Source organism: Coloeus monedula, assembly GCF_965178545.1.
Source record: "Coloeus monedula genome assembly, chromosome: 4".
In the NCBI taxonomy this organism is placed as follows: domain Eukaryota; kingdom Metazoa; phylum Chordata; class Aves; order Passeriformes; family Corvidae; genus Coloeus; species Coloeus monedula.
The window spans coordinates 29372194-29391637 of NC_138784.1; the positions used below are offsets into that span (position 1 = coordinate 29372194).

General features: G+C 37.5%; 1 protein-coding gene across 4 annotated transcripts in view; it reads left to right on the forward strand.

Annotated features, from left to right (window-relative positions):
* Positions 1–19444, forward strand: part of ANKS1B (ankyrin repeat and sterile alpha motif domain containing 1B) — a gene marked incomplete at both ends in the record, with an annotated part of 412015 nt that overhangs the window by 244396 nt on the left and 148175 nt on the right. For all 4 annotated transcript variants that reach the window (XM_082280940.1, XM_082280941.1, XM_082280943.1 and 1 more), the window contains 2 exons: positions 1479–1577; positions 11942–12094. In XM_082280940.1, the coding sequence (XP_082137066.1) occupies positions 1479–1577; positions 11942–12094 (252 nt within the window). The remainder of the gene's footprint in view (positions 1–1478; positions 1578–11941; positions 12095–19444) is intronic.

The window sequence follows — 19444 nt, forward strand, 5'->3', positions numbered from 1 at the left end:
TAAAAAGACATCGCCTAGATTTTGCAGGGTACTGTGTGGAGTAGCACTTGAGAGTCCTCAGAGGTACACCTGTAAATTAATCAGTCCATCTGAAAAGAGTGAAGATTTAGCAGCTGAACAGGATGAAGTGTTGCCTATTCCAGTGTGATTTTTGAAAGAAATCCATGATGTTTTCGGACAGGAGATTTTGTATTCAGAAAGAAGTTATATCCTTTATTAAGCCCTGACTCAGCAAAGCGTTCAAGCATGTTCTGTTACGTGCATATTTGCCTTTCATTTTGCTGCTTCTTAAGAGCTGTGCTAAGTCAGAAGTAGCAAGCCAAATGGAAAGGTAGAGATGAAGTTTTCATGGATTTACTCACGTAAAGCCTATTTCATGATCAAATTAAATGAGTACAAATAATAATTCTTGCTTGTGACCAGTTAGTATCATGAGACTCCAACAGGGCTAAGAGATCAGGACAGGTCATTGTTTTTTCAGGTTTTGTTTTCAACTGTAAGAGTTAGAAACTTTTAAAAAATAAAATATATTTTTTAAAAGTTGAATTTTTTTCTGAAATGAAAAGGTAAAAAAAGAACACAAGATTTCCAGTAATCCTGACTTGATCTCTCTCTGTGATTCCCCTTTTGAGCCACTATAGTGCCTCCAAGGATTCCTCCAATAGTGACTGCTGGCTCATTTGGATCATTGACCTTCAAATGCTGAACTTACTAGGTGGTGTCAGACTCCTTGAATTTAGGAGTTGTGTTATCTTGTTTGTGTAGCTCCTACTGCTAGCAACTCCTAAGAAGAGATGCTTGAATTGTGGAGGTTTATTTCATTACCTTTTCTGGGCAATTATTTTGTGTTTTATTTGAACAGATGGTCTTTTTCAGCTATTTGAGTGTTTGGAACTATTTGACCTGCCCACGAGCAGGAAGATAAAAGCAGTGACAAGTAAGGTTAGGATTGAACTGGTGCAGTTAAATTTAGGGGGATGGGGACGGCACAGGGTTTGTTGATACCAGTCCCTTTCTTCATCATTTTACTATCAATGAACTAAATAATTTTATGCTCATCCACTCTCCTCATCTTATTCTGTGTTGGTTTCTTTTCTATCTGGAGAAAAATGAACATTGTATATAGCTAGGTGAGGTAGGAGGTGAATTGAAAAAATGGAGAGTTTCTGAACAATTTTACTGTCATGTCCTTGGTTCCAGTCAAATGAAAGGATGTTCACATCTGGTATTTGGCTTGAGTGAGAGCTACAATTTCTCCACTGGCAGTGCTGCTAGCAGTGTCCATGGGTTCAAGCTCCTTCCACCATATTTTGTCATCATGAAAATGAATCCAGTCATCAGTAATTTATTATTCTTGTCAGATACTGTAAGTTAAGCAAAGTGTTCTCTTTTAAGTGTGACAGAAGGGTCTGTTTCAGGCTGTTGAGGGCAGCTGTTAAGTTTTTCATTTTTATTCCATCTTTTTTTCCCATTTTTAGGGAAGCAACGTGATGGAGGACCAGGATCTCTTGGAAATAGGAATCCTTAATTCTGGGCACAGGCAGAGAATACTCCAAGCAATCCAGCTTCTCCCAAAGGTATAGTTCCTCTTATTATACAAGTGAGGGAACCAACCACTGCAGCTTTGACATTATTTAAAACACTTTGTCGAATGGAGATAGACATAACTGGTTCTGTAGACATGTTTTTTGCATATGAAAATATGGCATAATATAATGTCAATGCATTGGACTCCCTTTGTATGGATGTAGTTGACAAAGCAAAGGAAAGTAAAACCTGTAATTTGAAGTGATGGCTGTTTAGAATGTATCTGAATTGTTTTTTGCCTTTCAGCCTATTTATAGACTGCCATTACATATGTGTAAATAAGGCTGTCCATGAACTCCAGATTGTCTGTCTTAACATAGCAGTTGCCCTGGAAATACTTTGCCCCTTATGTAAGTACTCTTAAAAGCATTGGAGGAAACATTGTTTTCCTAATACCTGCCTTTCCTGTCAGATGCAGAGACTTCCTGCAGGTTTCGTATTTAATTTTCTGCTCTGTATATGAACTTTGCTTCTCAGCTGCCGACGGAAGAACTTGCAGCCATTTTTCCAACCATTTTTAGCACTACCTAATTCAAACTCTAGATTTTAAAATCAGTGGTAGAATATTCTGCACACCAGAATATATCACTGAAGGCTTCTACTACCATTCCAAACAAGAGATAGCAGACCTAGCGTGGAAAATTACTACTTTAATTTGTAAAACTTTATAAGGAGAATGAATGACGAATAGCAGACACCAGTAAGGTTCAGAAGGCTGTCACATGTGATGCTGATACTTTGGGCAAAATACTAGGGCAGGAATAAAACCAAGTGTAAAGTGCACTGAGTGTTCTGGTAGCAGCATGAGTGAAATAATCACGGTAAATAGAAATTAGTCCGCTTGATGTTTCATAATACCGGAGAATGACAAGAGTTATTAAAAGACTTTTCAGTTTAGATCATGAAGCTGACATTGTTGGAAAACGCTTTTTGATGCATCAAGGCTCCTGGATGGATGACTTATAAAAGAGCACAAGGGTTTCTTTTGTATGGGAAAATCAGAAGTTGTGAAGCAATTTCTGTACCTGGAGGTGTTAGTCAATCCATATATACTACAGTGTGAGTCTGTGCACAGAAACACCAAAGATCATTAAAGATAATCATTTGCCACATACCATGTTAGACAAATGAGATAAATGGTACAAGAAGTAGGGTATTAAAAGTAGCATTTGATTAATTGCAAAACATATTAAAGGTTTATCTATGAATTTACGAATTTTTCAGCAATGCTATCATTCAAACAAAATTTTTGTAATCTTTAGCCCAGCTCCTAGCTGATGATCTATTTATTCTGTTTTTCATACTTCTTAGAGAGATCAGCTTTCATGTAGTCTTGTTTACATTCTTCAAAATTAATGAATCAATTGTTAATATATCATCATGTTAGTGCTATCTGCACTCAGTGACTGGTGTTTATGAAAACATTGCTAATATTGTCTGCTTTTGGAGAGTTTACTAATGCTGAGACCAGATTCTGTTATAAAACTACAACTGCAGTCCTTTCAAAATCTGCTTAATGTGAGACAGAATTAAGATCTAGAGGTACTCTTGAAACCAGTTGAGAACAAGATGGTAATGCAGTTACTCAGAAGAATTCTGAACCAAAGATAATTGAGTAATGGCTTGAAGCATGTGCTGAATAATGGTGAGATAGTTTTTAGCATCTTCCCTGTTGAGCTCAAAAAGCAGTCCCTAAGGACCACATTTTAACATGTCTTTGATGCAAGGATGTTACACCAAAACAAAGGCAGTTGCAAGCTGAAGCTGTGCATCATGTTTCTCCGCATAAATGACTCAGCAATGTAAGAGAACTTACATTGTAAAAGCACATAATTTCCTATATAAATGTGAGTTCTTTTGAAGGCAGAATAGTTATAGAGCCCAAAAATTAGGGTCATGGTAAGTGTTATGTAATGTAATGCACCCTTGCATTCGCAACAGCTTGCTAAAGACTTAAACACTTTCACATCTTGCAACAAACCATGAAATATTGTGTGTTGATAAGTTCAGCTCTGTCATCGTGCATTCAAAATAGTGCATACCATCTAAATATATTAAGACCTCAAACCATAATTGGAGTCTCACTAATTTGAATCTCATTAGATAAAAATTCTTTTAGTTTGTTTGTTTTGAACATATACCTCTTTTCTGTACCTCATTTAATTTAAATCTAGATGACTCTGTGTGCTTTTACTTAATGGCATTGTTGATGATGTTATTTTTAGTTTTAATAATAATCTTTCCTGATTTGAGATACTTTTTAGCTCATATTTTGAGGTGGAAGTTAAGTGCTTTAAAAAACACCTATCAAACAACACTTCCTTAAAGTCCCAGGCAGCACTGAGTAAGTTTAGAGGGTAAAACTCAAGCAACAAATCTATTGTGAAGGCTTTAAAATACCTTTTTTAAAAGCTCCTTTTGTTATTCTGATACATATTCTTCTCTGCAGCCTGGAAATGCAACAGGTATTTAGTAGCTGAAAAGAAAGACTGTCTTTTTTGCTCGTAATTGCTGCCTTCCTAAAGAGTGACGAATTTCTAGATGTCAAACACCAGTGTCCTGATTAGGAACCATTCTCTAGAGCTTGAAGTAGTTTTAAATAGGGAAAAATACCCACATTCTGGCCAAATATAGATTAATTAATCACTGTAGTCTCCTATGCAGTGTTTAACTGGTATAAAAGGCATGTTTACCTGGATTTCTCAAAATGTTTTCCCATGAAAGTCTGTATTTAAGAAGAACATTTCATAAGAGGAAAAACTGATATATTCACCAGTAGGTAGGTAGAGTTGAAACCTTTGAGTTAGAATCCTTCTTTCCAAAATGCCCTTTTTTTTGTTGGATTAGAGCTTGTAGCTCTAATTATCATCTTGTACCAATGTAATTTAAGTTATTCAAGTTTCACATGAATAATAACTAGAGCACTTAATGGCTTATTTTAATAACATAAGGTTAAGACAGTCTAGTAGAAATATCACTTACAAAATTAATTCTTGAAATGGAAGTATTTTATACATGGCATCAGTCTTAAAGCAAATTTCATAGCAGAATTTAATGTTGCATTCAAGATTTTTGTATGAAAAAATGAAATCAATAAATTTTTGGAGAAGGATTTTATATGCTTTATTAAAAGGAAGTTCACATATGTTGAGGAGACAACATATAAAAAGATACTGAAGTTGCAAATACCTTGAGAAAAAAAATAATAATGAGAAAAGAATTGTGTGCAGTGTATGCTTAATTGACTAAGAAAGTAGTAACAGTCATGGCATAAAATTTTAGTCACACTTAAGTTACATAGAAAACCTAAGGAGCATTGTCCACCTATTTCAGCATCCCAAACCTATGAGCAAGTGACTTTTCCGGGGGTTCCTCAAAAGGTGTTTTTTTAATGACAATTATCCTAGCTTATCTCTGAATTTATCTAAGAAAAAGGATTGGTTTTGTGTGGGATGCTCAGTGTATGGCTCCTTCTCCCAGCATATAATGGGAACACATGCTCTCATTTGACAGATGGAAGAAAGATGTTAGCTGAGAGCAGCTTTCTTCTGGCTTCAGAGCTATTCTTAAAGCAGCTTGTTCCTTCCTGCACAGAGAGGTCTCAGCACAAAGCAGGATTGGGAATAGCAGTGGTGTGCAGGCAGCCAGCCTCTTTTCTTGGGTGCTTTGCAGTAGACAAGAAGTAGGATTTGAGCAGGCTATGAGCACATCCTGTCTGTGAGTGGTGTTATAAGAGTGATAAAGCTCTGCTTCCAAAAAGTGCTGGACTTACTACTCATATGTGACACTCTTGTGCAGGCACAGTAAGTCTGGCATTTAGGAGAACAGAATGACTGTGCATGTGCTCATTAGCTATGCTGTGTATATAGCAGAGAAAGATCAAATCATGTGTTTGCTGTTGCTATATTGCTATTGGCTTAGACACCCCCGAGCTCAGCAAGCTGATTTTAATCCTGGTGTTTAATTACCTCCCATTTAGCACTTCCATTCCTAACACAGTTTCCAAACTAGGAGATGCTGCAAAATGTTTACGACCCTTTCAGACTGTGACTCCTTGTTTCTGGTCTGCTGGACGTGAAGATGAAAAACAGGATTCAAAGGAAGTGCTTTCTACTTTGCTGTTTTCCCTGCTTCTAATGCCTCCGGGAATTAGTTTCCTGGTTTGAAGGGAGGCCACTCACATGCTCACTGAACCACTTGCAAGACCTTTAACTGTAAGGACAGGAAAAAAGCGTTAGAATCCATCATAACACATGAATTTTTCAAGTCTGAAATACAAATGAGTAGTCTACGTTATTTAAGTAATGCAGCACAATAGGAACGATTCAGTAAAAGCAGTTAGATACATGCAAGCTTTAGTTGAAGGTGTTTACTTCAGACTAGCTTCAGACTGGTCCCACAGACTAAATATCCTCTCCAGGCATGTGCTTCAAAACTGCCTGATGAAAGCAGCATCACAAGCATTTTTCTTCCTATCTGAGCCTGCCAGAGGGCCACTCTAGACATGAGGCAGTGACATTTATCTGTATCGTGAAGATAATGGTAGCATGCTGCTGGTCCTGTCACCATTGCCATACAATATGTCTTACTTATCTTCCTGCTTCTTTTATACTTTCTTATTTGTGATTGACTCCACAATGTCTACTGGCTGCTCTGAGAATAGTCAGCAGGCAAAGAAATATGCTATATGAGAGGAAATGCTATTCCCTTTTTTCGTAACCAGACTAGGATGACAACCTGAAGGAGCTGACATAAACTTTTTCAAGAGATCAAAGGTCATAGTCCACAAACTTAGATTAGTCCACAAACTTAGATTATTCCACAAACTTAGTCCACAAACTTCAGATTTTGATCTTCTTAAGATTATATTTTATGCAATGGATATGTCCCGAACTGTTACATACATTATCACTGAAAGACAACTGTTATTTCCTTGTCTCATATATTGTGTCTGATGAAGAACTAGGAGGTCTCTTCATTCTCCTGGATGTGGAATGGTTCACATTTCTCCAGAAAAAAAGAAAAAAAAAAAAAAACAAAACAAATACAAAACCCCCCATGTGTGCATCTATTTTCCTTTAAATTTGGAAGACAGAAAAAAGCCACAGAAAGGAAGCCTATTGAAATTCTGACAATCTTAGGTAGGAAACACTGAACTCAGGGGTATTCTGGACCTACCATTGAGGCAAGATCCTGAATCAGGCAGTGCTGTGAAGTGAATGTGCCTGCACTGTCTTTTTCTAGCAACCTCCACAAGAAGACAGAAGGCTTTTGATTAGTGGAAAGAAAAGTCAAACATTAATAGAACACAAGCTTGAATAGTTAACTTTTGAAATACATGACAGGGTGGACAGAATAGAAAACCAAAGGGTTTATATACAGTTCTTCCTCACCCGCTGTGTCTCTGCTGGCAGACCCTGTTTCCACTCAGTGCCTTTCTCAACAGCAGCATATGCAAAGTCTTCTCAGGTCCTTTGTGATTTGTCCCCATCCACTATTAAAGCTGCCCCTCTGCCCCTGACTGCGGGCTCAGTTTCTGCCCAGGCACTGCAGGCACCAACTTCATGTGGTGCCCCTGTGCCAGCCAGGCTCCCTGGGCTTCAGAAGTGTCATTCTTTTGAGCCTTTTCTTTCAACAGTCCAGAGGAGAAATGATCTTCTCTTCCAGCAACGTGACTCCAACTGGCCACATTTGTAAAGTACATAATGTATAACAGACAACTCACAAAGATAGGAAACAAAAAAGAACTTACATATCCCCCATTACAATCACCTAAAATTTCTTAGCTACATAGTTGATAGTTTCATATAAGTTGCCAAAAATGCTGCTTAAAGCTTTTGAATGGGACAGCAGTGTAAAAGAAAGCATTATATGCTTGCTAAAAAGATCTTTCTTCCAAACGAACACAAGTGTAAATTCACTGTAATCACAGCCATCATTTAAAAAGCTGTGAAAGTCAAGTAATCTCATCCTCCTTTTACAGAACATAAAAAGCTTGATTTTGATACACACACTGTTAAGCTCCACCAGATAGTGATATTACCTTTGGAGAACATAGTATTAATTCCCCATCTGTCTGAGAAGATCAGAGAAAACTGTTAATAGTCCATGCTACTGAATTTACCTTGATGTTTCTGGCACATATGTGTTTACTTTGAAGCTCTATTTGTGTTTTTTTGACCACCTTTCAGAGAGAAAAGACTCAAATACCTTTTATCCTAATGTAGAATGTTCTATAGATAAAGCAGTGATATACTTTTTAAAAAGTCTGTTGTACAGATGGTCTCTTGTGAGGGATTTCTCAACCCATTAGAATACTACTTGATATTGCTATTTTATTATGAGGAACAGCTCTTTCTGGCTTCTGCTTTCTGTTAATTTCAAAGGAAGTGATACTGGTGATATATCAATAGGACCTAGGAGAGAACTCTCATAAGGCTTGTATCTTCTTCCATACTTCTTTTCAATCATATTTTCTTAAACATTAATTTTTCTCTAAATCCTATGGGCTTCAATTCCTAGCCTTTTCCACAGTCAGCACATGAAGATCTTCTGCAATGAAAGGAGCTAACGTTAGTATTGTTCTCTAAACAACTGAATGAACTAGTAGTAGTGTCTATGGAAGAACAATAGTGCCCTTATTTATGAGCAGTTAATATTTGAAGCATTGTCATGACTTGCAGCTCAGAGATTTTGCACCAATCTGAGTCAAACAGTGCGCACCTTGCTTGGATGTTTGACACTGCTGGTGCCTGTGTTGTAGCTGGTGCAAAATGATTGAAATATTATGCATGGAAATACACTCAGTAGGTGGGAGGGAATTTTTCTTTCAAGAAATATCAATCAGCAAGGAAGCCTACAGGGTGTAAATGATCTGTGAGAGGAGTCCAAGATAACAGTGCAGTACAGAAGAAAAGATACAGTCTGAGCCATGACCTGTTAATGAAGACTGGGGTAAGATGCAACTAAACTGGATCTCTGACTAAGTAAAGGGGCAGCACTTTCAGACAGATATTTCAAAGTGTTTTTATTTAAAAACTCAATAACATTTTATATGAAAAGCAGATACTATTAATGATACTGTCACATCTAGATAACCAATATGTCTGTCAGTAAGTATTTGAAAGGAAAACAGGTAACTGTGAATGACAGTTAATAAAGTTGATATTATTAAAAGACAGAAAGAGACTTTCCATACAATAGGACAGATACTGAAATGTTATTAATTTTCATTTTAGACACATTTTAGAAAGGCTGTTTTAGATGAGAGAGTGGTTCTCAGTTCATGACAAAACAAAATACTGCTTTTGTGCTGAAACTAATCATAAATATTCCAGTTCTGAGATTAATTTTCTGTGATAGTAGCAACTGTCCTGCCATGGCAGGTGGGCTGAGAGCTCGGGGGGCAGTGGGCAGGGAGTACTGGGATAAGGTGAGTAGGGCAGGGACAGTGGCAGTGACTGTGAGCAGCCACATCCCAGGGCAAATCCCAGAACATTTACAGGGATGAGGACAGGACAAGGTCGCTCCAGAGGGTCAGTGGTTGAGGATGAGTAAGGGTGCATTGCTGGGCACAGACATACCTAAAGCACAGCTCAGGCAAGTGTCAGGACATGGACCTAAGCTCACATGCAGCTCCTGCAAAAGGTGGGATGGCCCTGGCCAGACATCTCACTGCTCTTCCTCACACGAGTCTGATCCAAGGCTAAGCAGCTGCACTCCCCACAACGTGGCCTTGAATAAAAGCAGCCAGAACTCTGGGACAGGAAGAGGGAAAATGCTTGCAGAATCAACTGCTGCCCAGCAACAGGCTAGTGTATTTTCATGTAGGCTATTGAGTGACCCAATAACAATTTTTTCTATTGACACCGAATCTGAAGACTGAAATTGTCACATCCATTTCAGTTGTTCTCAGCCTCTTGTTTATCGTACTGCTCACCTGTGTTTACTTGCCTGCAGCCCTTTGCAACTCTGGTGTAGTAGAGCAATATCCATCTTAACAACCCTTTTGATGGAGATCTCAGTGGGAATTGAGAATTTAGAAACTTGCCATATTGTGTTTATTTTCATAGAGGCTGATGGGTTACCAAAAGTACGGACCAGACTGCATGGGTTATCTCAAATCAGTGGGCCAAAAAAAAAGCATTTTAAAATCAGAATCTATTAAATGTAAAGATTAAATAATAAATAATAAATAAGAATAAACAAAACAAATAATTTGCATATCGTGCCCCATCTGGATACTTTGAAAATTGTTTTCATGGTGCTTCAGTTTTTGTTGTTAGAGAAAGGAAACAAAAATACCTTATATTTTCCAAAACTCCTGTGTTTCCTGTGGGCTCTATATGTCTTCTTGTCTTCTCTGTCCTAGATTTTTCTTCTTCCAATTATCAGGTTCTTGCTTTTCATGTATCTGCTATTTAAGCATACCTTGATTAAAATCAAATCCTGAAATAAGTTTCCTAGGAGCCAGAGATCCCAGAATCCTCCAGTGTTTTTGCAGTTTGCTGGACAGACTACTGTCAATCTAATATTTAATGTAAGTCTGAATGACAATGAAAGAAGACATTGCCATGCTTTTGTCATAGAATAATTTCATCCTAAATTAGGATGAAAGTAAATTCCAAAATTTCAAGTTCAACAACAAAACTGAGCTCTTTCTTTCCAGTATGATTCCTTTGTTACAGCAGTGACCTGAAAGGCTATGATTTCCACTGCTAAATTTGTGATTCCGCTTGTCTTTCTTTTGTGATTTAAGATAATGATTTCATTACATCATTTAAATATTGCCATTAATATTTTATACCCAATATCTGCAGCAAAAGACTATGAGTAAACTCTCGCAGTCATGGTGCAGTGTGCCTGCATCACTCCTCTCTGACACTGCAGGAGGCCAAGATCAAGACCATGACATGCTGGCTTTCTGCATTTGAGCAGACAGATCGACAAACACTGCTGCGGCTTTCAAATGCAGACTTTAATTTTCTTTTCTCTGCTCTGAATTTAAATTGTATTTCAAATAAACTGTGAGAAATAAATTGGTTCAGGCAAGATATTAAGCTCAGAATTCTCTCCTTTTTAAATTACTTCATCACTCACTTCAAACTTAAGCTCAAAGTGTTATGTTTCTGTCACACTTCCATTGTTTCTCAGAAAGTAGGAATGTATATTAGCAGGCAAAAATGGAAGACTGGCTTTTACTATTTGCAGTCACCCTTGCACAGTCAGGAACCTATGCAAAACCCATGTTTCTAACCCTCTAAAGCTTCTTAACAATTTACCAGTTCAGTGAATTATCAAGTTAGCAATAGTTACACTTCCATAGAAAGATGGTATGTGTAAAATACTGTTGAAAATTGAGGCTATTTCATAATTTTTTCTACTTCATTCTACTTCTATTTCTGCCACTATTGTAGGTATCTTTAAAATTCATAAAAACAGTATGGCGTAACAAACTGCACGGGAATAGGCTTTATACAGATTTATCTTTAATGGCTAGATTGAAAATCTTCACTTGTGTCACTGAGAGGCAATTGTGAAAGAGAAATTGCAGCTTTTCCTTCCTGGCAGCTTAAAAAGTTCAGAAAAATTAGATGCTAGTGGTATTTTTTAGCTTTTTATGAAAACAAGATTTATGAGATTAGGTGGCTGTGTTTCTATATACATGCAAGTGGTGCACTTCTGTGTACATTATTCTGTCAATTCCATTCTGATAATATCTGATTCAATTGTCCAATCTCAGGCAACTTAACAGACAGTGAGCAATCTAAAACATGGTAAATTCCCAGGGGTTCCATGAAAAATGTGAGCAGGTAGAGGAAAGAGACTTTTTTTAAACCTTCCCTGGGGACGGAAAAATATAGTGCAGGTTCAGCCATTATAAAATAACATACAGCCTGGTAGAAAAGATAAATTTGGAATAATATAATCAAGACCATATGTTTCATTTGCAGTATGATACCAGAAGACCCATTTCTCAGTCTAATTTCTTCCCTTTCTATGAAATCTGAGGTGAAAATCTGACATTTTTGAGCAGTAAGGATATTAGTGTCTCGTTTACCCTTTTGTATTCCCCCACTTATGAATTTTCTGATGTCTAGAAAGAATTGAACTCTGGCTACAGTCTTGGTATACTCTGGTGTAAAAGGCAAGCAGCCGTAAGGAAAAGATGCGTTGAAAACTAAGATTTATTACTGCTTCTGCTTACAAAATCGTTTCATGTTGTACTAACCATTAAAAGAATATTGATCAGAGAATAAGACAACTGACCCAAAGCAAATAATACGTGCAGCTCCTGTTCTGAAAAGTGTTTAATGAGTGTCACTGGTAATTTTTGCTCATTCTTGTTTTTCAGATGAAGCAGATTGGTCACGATGGCTACAATCCCTCCTCTGTAGCTGAATGGCTGGATTCCATTGAACTGGGTGACTATACCAAATCCTTTCTAATTAATGGCTATACATCGATGGACCTTGTGAAAAAAATATGGGAGATTGAATTAATTAATGTAAGTTGATGAATTTATAGCAGTAGTTTCTCCCAAATACATTATATAATTTCTTGTCCTTATACATCAAGGAGAATGCAGAAAAGCAATTTGCTCTACAAATACAGTCATCAAGGGCTGTTAATCACTACACCTTTCATGCCTGTAGCTGGGTTGACTGTATCCTTTGCTTCCATTTACTTTGCCATTGTCTTTAGCATGTTATTCAATCAACATTATTGTGTTTGCCTTCAGGAGGCTGAATGACATTTAAAAATATTTTTGGGGAGTTTATAGCTACAAAGCACACATCTTTGCTTTTAAAGTGCCTTGGAACAGTACTTCCTGTAGAGATACTTACAATTTACTTTTTCTACATGCTCCAGCTGAACTAGACATAAAATAAGGAAACCTTATAGTTAGTAAGTTATGCTAAAAGAACACAATTTTTAATTTAATTATAATTTCTGCTTGAAACTTCATTTACGTGACTCAGTTTAATTAGATGTCCACATATGGACAACCATAAATTTTGATGTGGACTGCACTGCGGGGTAGTTTGGAATGAGAGGAAGTTTGTACTGTTAAAGTGAAGTTTGTAATGTTACAGTGAAGACATTGACAGTACAGCTCTGCCAGTGGAATTTTTGTGTGAGTTATATGTCTTGAACGGAGTTGTTTTCTTTTATAAAAGAGGAATGATTGTAGCTTTGGTGTGACTTCTGAAATCAACTGTAATGTCAGTTTATATGAACTTTAGGGCAACCTCTATATGGAGAGAAGCTTGATATAATGTTATTGATTCTTCACAGACAAAAGGCTCTGCACTTCCTTCCAGTGTAGGTGATACTACATTTCTGCCTCTGATTAGTGCCTGAGTCCCAGAACAGTCAAAGGGCTACCAGTAACCATAGTCAATCAAGCATAAGATGAAGCAGCTGGTGTAGTTGCTAGGAAAGACTTCCCACTGTGTCCCAGGCTGGAGAAATGAAGAACATAACTATGGTGCAAAGCCATGTTTCAACACAGCATCTGCTTCATGAGGCACAGGCAGGTGTAGCCTGAGACCAGCATCTAAAGAAAAGAAAGAAAAATATAAAAGGAGTTATTTCATATTAATTGACAGACAAAACCATTGCATGTTAGAATTTCTTTTGTTGCTGTCACGGTTGATGTTAACTAGCACAAAAATGTAGTGTAAGGCCAAACTCTGCCTCATGTGTTATGTCCCTCTTGCATTCAATGTATCTTGTAGGTGCATAATTGAAGTCAGGATATGACTGATGCATTACAGGTGTCTTCAGCTAAGCTAGTTATAACTGGGATTCTTTTTTCTCTAAGTGGCTGAAATTTTACTAAGAACAGGGGACCCTTTGCCTCAGGAGCTAATATAGGTCATCACCCAGCACTGAGTTAAAAAAAAAAACAGTAGAAGACTCTGCTCTTACTGTTTTCTGTAATTTTGCATCCCATTTTGCCATAATCAATTTGGAAACAAATTACCCTTTAGCTCCCCCAAGTGGATTATTAAAACGTCATTAAAGGTTTGTGGTTTGATTCCAAACTTGCTTAAACTGATGAAAAGAGGAGTACCTGCACTGAAGTTAACAGGAGTACACTTCTGTAAAACTAGTATAAACCAGACCACTATGTCCCTCTAATTTTAAAGCTTAACATTATGTTCCATTTAAAGGTCTGTACTACTTGGGAAAACATGCCCTTTTGCTATGAGTTGCAAGAAGCAGCTGTTTAATAGTTATATAAGTACTTCTATAGATATAGGAATCTACAGAGAAAAGTACTTTTCCCACCTGATATGTTTGAATTATGTTGTTCAAGAGAAGAGTTAATAAAACAGTTTTGCATTATAAGAATTTCTATTTTAGTCTAGCCGTATTTGATTCCCCCCAAACAGTAGGAGCTCAATGTAATGATATTATGTTCACTGAGAAAATCTGTAGCTTAGAAAGGTATTTACTATTACTATTTTCTTTCAATTGATGGGAATCTTTCAGAAATGGACAAGAAATTGGTTTGAATCATTGTGCAGTCTGTCAGAATGAGATACTTAGCTTTGACCAGCAGGCCTGCTGTCTGAAATTGATTTCAAAGGTCTCACTTCTTCAGGTGATGGTAAAGAAAAGCTTGTCGCAGAAAGTTTTTTCATAAAAGAATGCATAAAGGTCAAAGCCACTAAGTTAGGAATAGGACTCTTCACTTGAGTAGGTCAAAATCCAGGCACTTGAAAAGTAAGAGAAGAAACAGACTCAGAATCCTGAAAAGAATTCAGAGTACCCTTGGTTTGGTGTCTCTTGGTGCTTAAGTTGTAGATGGAACAAGAAGTTTAAATTAAATTTATGCCTAATATGCAATAAAAATATATCAAGGGCTACAGAAATGATAACTTCTTCATTTCAGCTTTTTAAACACCCATTGAATTTGACATAAAAGCCATGCCTAGTTTGGTTCAAGGAATCCCTTTGTTCATATTTGGTGCTTCTTTCCATTTAGCTATTGGGAAATCAACCATGGGTCATGGAGGGATATAAACAGGTTTGATGGTAGAGATAATATCTTTTATTTGTACCTCTCACTGCAAGAAAGAGTTTGAGGCACTGGAGTGTATCCGGAAAGGGCATCAAAGGTGGTGAAGGGTCTGGAGCACACATCCTGTGAAGGGCAGCTGAGGGAGCTGGGGTTGTTCAGCCTGGAGAAATTGAGGCTCAGGGCAGACCCTTTCACTCTACACCTACCTGAAAGGAGTCTGTAGCAAGGTGGAGGTCAGTCTCTTCTCCCAAGTAACAAACAATATGGATAAGTGGAAAGTGCCTCAAGGTTACTTCTGAATATTAGGAAAAATTTCTTCGCTGAAAGGAAAGAGTCGTCAAGTATTGGAACAGGCTGCCCAGTGAAGTCACCAGGGCTGAGTTGCCATCCCTGGGGATACTTCAAAGACATGTAGGCGTGCCACTTAGAGATAAGGTTTAGTGGGACCTGACAGCATTAGACTTATGGTTGAACTCAATGAACTTAAAGGTCTTTTTCAACTTAAATGATTCTATGATTAAAGTTAAGCTTCATGATTTACCCTTTATTCCCACAGGATACTGGAATGATCAGAACTTTGAATCTTCTTGTCTTCCTAAAAAAACCAGTTCTTACTTTATTTCTAACACAGTTTTATTGTTCTTGTAAATTACTATCTAGATAATCACATTTAAAACCACTGCAAGGAGAACACCAAGCATATGAGAGAGGGAGAATGTCTGAGGCACTGGTGGTAAAGGGCATCTTCTCTCAGCTTTTCTGGTCATTCTCTGGCATTAAGAAAGAAATTTAATATACAGCTTCCTAAAATCTATTGCAAATTATTCTGGCAAGGTAATGTCATCTCTGACTTACATGCTAGTTTCTTCAAACTTTTACGTGTATATGGAGCGTGTGTTTCTTCAAATGCCATCAAGCAGCAATTTCTAAAAGCATTTGAATGAGAAGAGTAATTTTAAAAGTTATTCACTTGTGTTTCTTGCAAGCTCCCACCAGCATTCTCAGTTCTTCTTCAACAAGTCAGACTTTGAAATTCAGATTTTGTTTCTCTAATTAATTTTTCATTTAGATAATGTAGAATTTTCCCAGATCCATTTCTTTCTGTGATGCGCTTTCTGAGCAGCATTGTTCTAATTTTCCTATCCTGAGATTGTAAGTATTCAGAATGCCTTCTCCCAGATTAGGCTTTCCCAACAGTTTTGCTTTTGTCTCCCAGATTTCTTGGCTCATTAGAGAGATCGGATTCTGTATCCAGATTCAGATATAATTTATTCAATACTGTAGCTATGAGAAACTTTTCTGAAATATATATCATTGGCTGAAAAAAGTCCAGTATGTTCTGTAATCCCCTAACCCACCTGTGCAGCTGTGCTTTGAAGTATAAATGCTTTTCTATATGACTAATCATATTATTCTCGTCAATTATTCTGGATTACTTACATAACCCTCCCCCTCTGGGACTCACTCTCATCAGGGAACTTTTACCATAGAGATTCTTCAGGCAAGATATAAACACCTTAAAAGCACAAAGCAGGTTATTTGTCGTGTAACACAATTCATTGTAGGACTAATGAACTAGGCATTAAATCAACCCCCACCGAATGAGTCACTCAGTGTAAAGGGCAAGTAGTCATCACTCAGGTAGGGGAGAGCTGGCCTCTGGGGCTCACTGGAACAGGCTGATCTGTTGTACTGCCGAACTGCTATCTTCTGATTTCCCTTTCTTTTTTCTCATTAGGATTTTATACCTCTTCATGTGAGTGTTGTTCCTTGAATCCTTGAGGTGCCAGTTTTCCCTGTCTCAACAATCTTACTTATGTCTGCAACTTTACCTTTCTCATCTTGAATGCTTCCAGCCTATGCAATCTCTCACAGCTCCCTCTCACGCCCTAGCAATTTTCTCAGAAGGAAACTGAGAACAGTTGCACAGCTGCGCTGTACTGAAAGTAGGTCTGGAATCACAGATAGTTGAACTCCTGGGAGGAGGGTTACATGGAAGTGGCCTGGTTTACATTTCTTCTCAATTAATTCATCTTGCACTGTGAGCTTCTTTCCTCATACATACTTCTTTCACATGGATGATTCAGTCTTTGTCTTCTGTAAAATTAATCATTATGATATGGTTCAATTACTGTCCAGATCCTGAACTTTTTGGGAAGTGTTCTTGAAACTCTCTCCCAAATTGCATTCCTGGTTTCCCTTAGGATATAATGATTGCTGTTCAGGATCAGAGCAAAGATACCAGAGAGAGAAACTAGCTACCATTGCCTTCCATTAGTTTATAGCTAAATACTTTGGACCTTTCACGCGATCACTGATGAGTCCCACAATTTAATTGAATTACATACTGTGTGGAAAAGTGATTCTTCAGTTTTATTTGAAGTGGCTGTATGATTATTGAAGCCCATGATGTTTTTACTGTAGGAATGAAAGAGCCGAACAATGACCATAGTGAAGCAGATCAGTGGGTCTACATAACCCACAGTGGTGTCTATAAAAATCCCCATGAACAGATGACCAAGGAAGGCAAGTATATGATGAACAACCATATTATGAATTATCTGAATAGCATTAGTAAAATAATAATTTTGAGCTCTTAAGGACTTCTGGAATGGGCCCAACTGGTCCTTGACTTTTTGACCTTGAATAGGTTTCTATCATCATCAAGTTTTGTGATCTTACTGCTCGTCTTCTTCCCTACAGAATGAATAAATATACTGAGCCGCCAAGGTCCATTCACAGATCTCTTGAGGAATTCACTAGATACCTTCTTCCACTGCAATTTCTCCTGCAGTTTCCTGGTTAAAACAGCAATTTCTCCTTGAAAGAACATCTTCTTATGGCTTAATTTCATGACTGCCGTTTTGTGGGGTTTGGGTTTTTTTTCATAAAAACATTTTAAAAGTGGCTCCATGAAAAGACTTTAGAAATTCAGGCAAACAAGCAGATCAAGCAAATCATTAACCTTCTCTATGTGATTTTGACTGCTTCAAGGAACACAAATAGGCTCCTGAGATATGAGGCATCCTTACATGCATTCACATTAACTCTTCTTTGTTCTTTATTCGTGTCCATTACTAAGTATGCGTTTTTAATTTCTTACTATTTCACCTGGGACAGGCATAGGGACCAGTGTTACCATGGATCTTCCCTGAAACTCTTTTCAAAAATTGGCATCAATTTTGTCACTCTCCAGTCCTCAGTTAAGAAGTTTTTAAGGAAAAAAACTACCCATTGCTGCTAGCAGTTCAGCAAATTCATCCTTGAATTCCTTCTCTGTTTATCTTTCCTGTGCTGTGGTTCATTTTACACACTTCCGTCATTTCTCCATTCAGTGGTCTCACTTGCAAACTGAAGAGTCTTACATCATTTAGTAATTTCAGACATCTTTGTTCTGTATCTTTCTGTTCCTTCTCTTTACAGCTCCAGTACAGTCAGAGAGTGGCAATGATACATGGCTAATTTCAAAGTCAGAATTTCTTTATACATATCTAGCTTGAGCCTGTAGGTCTAAGTTATGGAAGCCACTGTGCTGAACTTCGTTCTCAGAGTTGTCATAAGGCACTAGCTGACTAATACACCTACAATGTCTATACATCTTATAGTCTGTGCTTAAAGAACTTAAACCTACTGCACATACTGCATTCAGATACCTTGATCAGGTTAGTGTCTTGCTCAGCAGCCTTTTCATCTACTCCAACAAAGCAGACAGGAACTCCACAGTTTGATTGGGTAGTACACACCAAATGGATAGATTTTGTACAGTGCTCACTTGACAACTTCATTTCCCATGCTATCTGGCATGAAAAGATTTCTTTTTCTTTAGAGGTCTGTCCTTCAGATTCTGTTTGAAAAGTTACTCTGTGGCTCTTCTTCTCTTGTTCTTACCTAATTTCCCAAGTGTGCCGTTCTGCAGAGACAGTTTTGGGAGAGGAATGAAACATACTCTGAGACATTGCAACTGCAGAATTACAGCTCCTGTTCCTTTTCCTCTCTGCTTCAGAGCCCCCTGCTAGATTTCATATCACTGAAAAGAACTAAGAGTGTTTAGAGTCCTTTCTGATCTCCCAGAGACACTGCTGATTGATAAAGATGCCCATAGTTCTCCTGTGGTTGCTTTCTAAATGGCACCAAAAATTTTGATGATCAGAAGAGCTTTCAAGACCATGAGGCTGCACTAGCAATAGGTTGTGGGATCTCAAGTTATTAGGTATTTTATTATTAAAAATATCTTCTATCGTTGTGGAGTGTAGAAAGTTTTCTGTATGACTTTTTCTTTGTTCACTCTTTCCAGACATTTGGAAGCATATTACTAGGGTACTTGATCAAGTTCTTGAAGTTAGTTTATGTGAACCAATACTTCTTTAGAGACAACCATATTGATATACTGGTGCAAGACCAAAAGTCTTGTATTTCAAAGTTTCTAGGTAGCATAAAATGCTTGAGAATGTCTCTGACACCCTGCAAAAACAAATGTGCCTCTTTTAGTAAGGAACAGGTATTTCTAGCCTTGGAAAGTTTAATGAGAATCTTTAAAATTCTCTGCCAGGCAGACTGAGCTTTGGGTCTTCTCACTCAGTCTATGCATATGATGCATTAAGACATTCAGGAAAACATTTTCTACTGCATTTGTGGTGGGTTTTATATTAAATAACTACAATTTTGAAATGGGTAATGGACAACGTTGGTTTGTTTGAGAAAATATAAAGGAAACTTTCAATATACATTCAAATTCTTTGGCTTAGTTTGCAAAGCTATCCTAATATATATATATATATATAGGACCAAATACTAAGCATTCTTTTTACAACAGAGGAGTTGTTC